This window comes from Bos indicus x Bos taurus, chromosome 18 (assembly GCF_003369695.1).
Source record: "Bos indicus x Bos taurus breed Angus x Brahman F1 hybrid chromosome 18, Bos_hybrid_MaternalHap_v2.0, whole genome shotgun sequence".
NCBI lineage: Eukaryota > Metazoa > Chordata > Mammalia > Artiodactyla > Bovidae > Bos > Bos indicus x Bos taurus.
In genome coordinates, this window is record NC_040093.1 from 41,749,959 (window position 1) to 41,753,042 (window position 3,084).

The 3,084-nt window shown below is 51.9% G+C and overlaps 1 protein-coding gene across 1 annotated transcript; it reads left to right on the top strand.

The window, feature by feature from the left end:
* The first annotated feature begins 656 nt into the window (after window positions 1-656).
* Window positions 657-2,850, top strand: MT4 (metallothionein 4). Its single transcript, XM_027516529.1, has 3 exons — window positions 657-727; window positions 2,121-2,186; window positions 2,705-2,850. Exons 1-3 carry the CDS (start codon window positions 697-699, stop codon window positions 2,794-2,796), a joined length of 189 nt encoding a protein of 62 aa, XP_027372330.1. The 5' UTR covers window positions 657-696; the 3' UTR covers window positions 2,797-2,850.
* The last annotated feature ends 234 nt before the right edge of the window (window positions 2,851-3,084 follow it).

A 3,084-nucleotide genomic window follows, 5' to 3' on the forward strand; every position in this document is an offset into this window, starting at 1 on the left:
AGGGGGCAGAGAATGAGACCTGGGCCAGGGTAGGAACAGCCCCTGTGAAAGAGGGAGCAGAAACAGCAGGTAATGGACTTCTCTGGTGGTCCCATGGTATAGAATCTGCCTGCCAATGCAGTGGACATGGGTTCGATCCCAGATCCAGGAAGATTCCACATGTCGTGGGGCAAATAAGCCCGGGTTCTACAGCCATTGAGCCCGTGCTCTGCCAACAAGAGAGCCCACTTCAGTGAGAAGCCCCTGCTCCACAACTAGAGAGTAGCCCCTCCTCTCTGCAACGAGAGAAAGTTCACACAGCAATGAAGACCCAGCGCAGCCAAAACTAAAAATAAATAAATTTTAAAAGAGAAATAGCAAGTAATAGCTATGAAGGATTTGGAGAAGAGACATAGGTAACTCCGTATGTGACTGCCATTGGAGCCTGAGTCTGGCTCCCTGACACCTTGGGAGGTGGGCAGGTACAGCCACCTGCACTCCTTGTGAAAAGCCGCCTAGATGACTGCACGGCTCACCTTCTCCTCTGCCAACCCCCAGCCCATGGCTGGGCCGTGTGCAGGGCGTCTGGCCCCAGGGAGAGGTGGGGTGAGCCCAGGTCTACACCCACATGGCTATAAATAAGGAGCCTCTGGCAACTGCTCATCAGCCTCCCTTCCCCAGCTGTGACCACGCCGGAGCCTCTCAGCTGCTTGGACCATGGACTCCGGGGAATGTACCTGCATGTCTGGTGAGTAAGGATGCCCGCCCTGGGATTCTGTGACCTCTCACCAGTTCCCTACAGAGAGGCTGCAGGACTGGGATCAATGCTTCTCTTCTTCCAATTAGAAACACCAATGGCGCTTGTCTCAGACTGGCCACCTCTGGGGCAGCACCCGCTCTCTGCTGGATACCAGCTTGATTTACTAGAATGAATAAGCTGGTTTAGGAATGACCATGAGGGGACCTCAGGGGCAAGCCTCTGAGGGCAGCCACCAGGGCAGAAGGGAAAGAGCTCTGGCCCAGGGCAATCTGCTTTTGCTTCATTGCTTCCATCCACTCCTGATACTTATTTCCAAGCCTCAGTTTCTTCATCTGAAAACTAGGGTTACTCATTCCCAGCTGCGCACCTTCCAGGGTGGCTGTGAAGTGCTAAAATCATGAAGCTTTTGCAGATGTCAGGGGAGTTATTAAAAGCATATGTGAACTCATGAGTCTGAAAACTGCTTAATTCCACGGAGGCATGTTGGCCAGGAGAAGCGAGGTTGGAGTTCAGAGCCACCTTGGGTTTTGTGACCTTCGGAAATGGTATCAAGAAATCTCACAAGCTTCCCTGGTCTGTCTCCAAAATTTGCCCAAAAGTTTACAGAAGCTTCCAGTATCTTGATACTCAAAGCAGTAAGAAAGATGATTTTTTTTTTAATATAGATGTTTTTATGATATGGAAACAAGTAGTAGCTGTGGCTCTTGCTTTGGGCTTGTTTATAGTCTTTGCTCTTCCTTCTACCCATTTAGGATTTCATCTTGCCCGATATCTTGAAAATGTGAGGATGGTATTAAGGGCTTTGACAGTCCCCAGAGGACCTTGGACAGTGTTAGTTGCTCAGTCATGTCTAGCTCTTTGCAACCCCATGGACTGTAGCCTGTCAGGCTCCTCTGTTCATGGGATTCTCCAGGCAGGAATACAGGAGTGGGTCCCCATTCCCTTCTCTGGGGATCTTCCAAACTTAGGAATCAAACCCAGGTCTCCTGCATTGCAGGCAGATTCATGACCATCTGAGCCGCCAGGGAAGCCCATTGGCCTAACCTAGTTGTTCTCAAACCCGATGGTACATCAGAATCATCTGGGTTGCTTTTGAAAAATACTGACTCCCTTTCCCCCACCCAGACCTATGAATCAGAATGCATCTTAATGAGTACCCCTGGGGATGCTGATGTAGCCTCCCAGTTTCTGACCATGCACTGTGACTGGGAACCACTGGATGGTCTTCACCCCTGGGGTGATTCTCAGCAGCATCTTCACACTCTTGTCCAGCTCTGCCCAAGGGCACCCCAGACCCCCCGGCACCATGATGGCCCGCAGCAAGCCTGTGTGCCCCCTCCACCTCGACACTCATGTTTGTGGCCCTGCCCTTTCTTCTTAGGAGGAACCTGTGCCTGCGGAGACAACTGCAAATGCACAACTTGCAGCTGTAAAACGTGTCGAAAAAGTGAGTCTGGGGCCCATGGGCACTGCTGGCCAGGAGCCAGGAGAGTCTGTTTCTGCCATCCACCACCCTCCAGCCGTGGTGGGATGGAGGGGTTCCTGGGTGCCTTTTTCCCATTTGGGAGAGATCTGAAATGAAAGCTGAGTCCCCTGGACTGCAGCCCACCTGGGGCATCCATTCCAGGGGTTTGGAGAGGAAGAGGACTGAGAGAAGGTTCCAGCCAGCCCAGTAGTGAAGGAGAAAGAGTACCAGCCTGGTGTTATGGATCGGCCACTGTCCAATGGTCTCAGGCCAATCCTTTCCCCTCCCTGGCCTCTGATGGACTGTGGGTGACCCCTGAGGTTCCTTCCAGCTCTAAACATCTCACCACTTCCTGTCCCAGTCTTTGTTTGCTCATGTAGATCAGGGCCTGTGTGTGACACACTCTTCTTTTTCTATTTCCTGCTAAATGGTGCAGGGGGAAGCGGTCAGATAAGGGTGATGACCCAAAGTTCATCTTGTCCCTCTCCTGTCCCTTTCAGGCTGCTGTCCTTGCTGCCCCCCGGGCTGTGCCAAGTGTGCCCGGGGCTGCATCTGCAAAGGGGCATCAGACAAATGCAGCTGCTGCCCCTGAAATGCATCTGTCATGCTGGTGACGAGGCCTGGGAAGCATGTGTACAGCACATTAGCCAAGGAGTTGGAATAATTGTACAATAGGTTGTGCTTTTTATATATTTGCCCACGTTGGGTGTTGGTGACATTCACAGAAAGTGTTTGGAGCAATAAAGTTTTCACTCGTGGTTGTCTGATGGCTCAGAGCAATGTTTTACCCCAACTCAGTAGGACCACGGAGGGCTAGCCCCATGCATATATGGCAGTCACCAGCCTGGACCCATTCAGCAGATGGCTGCTAACCCTGAGA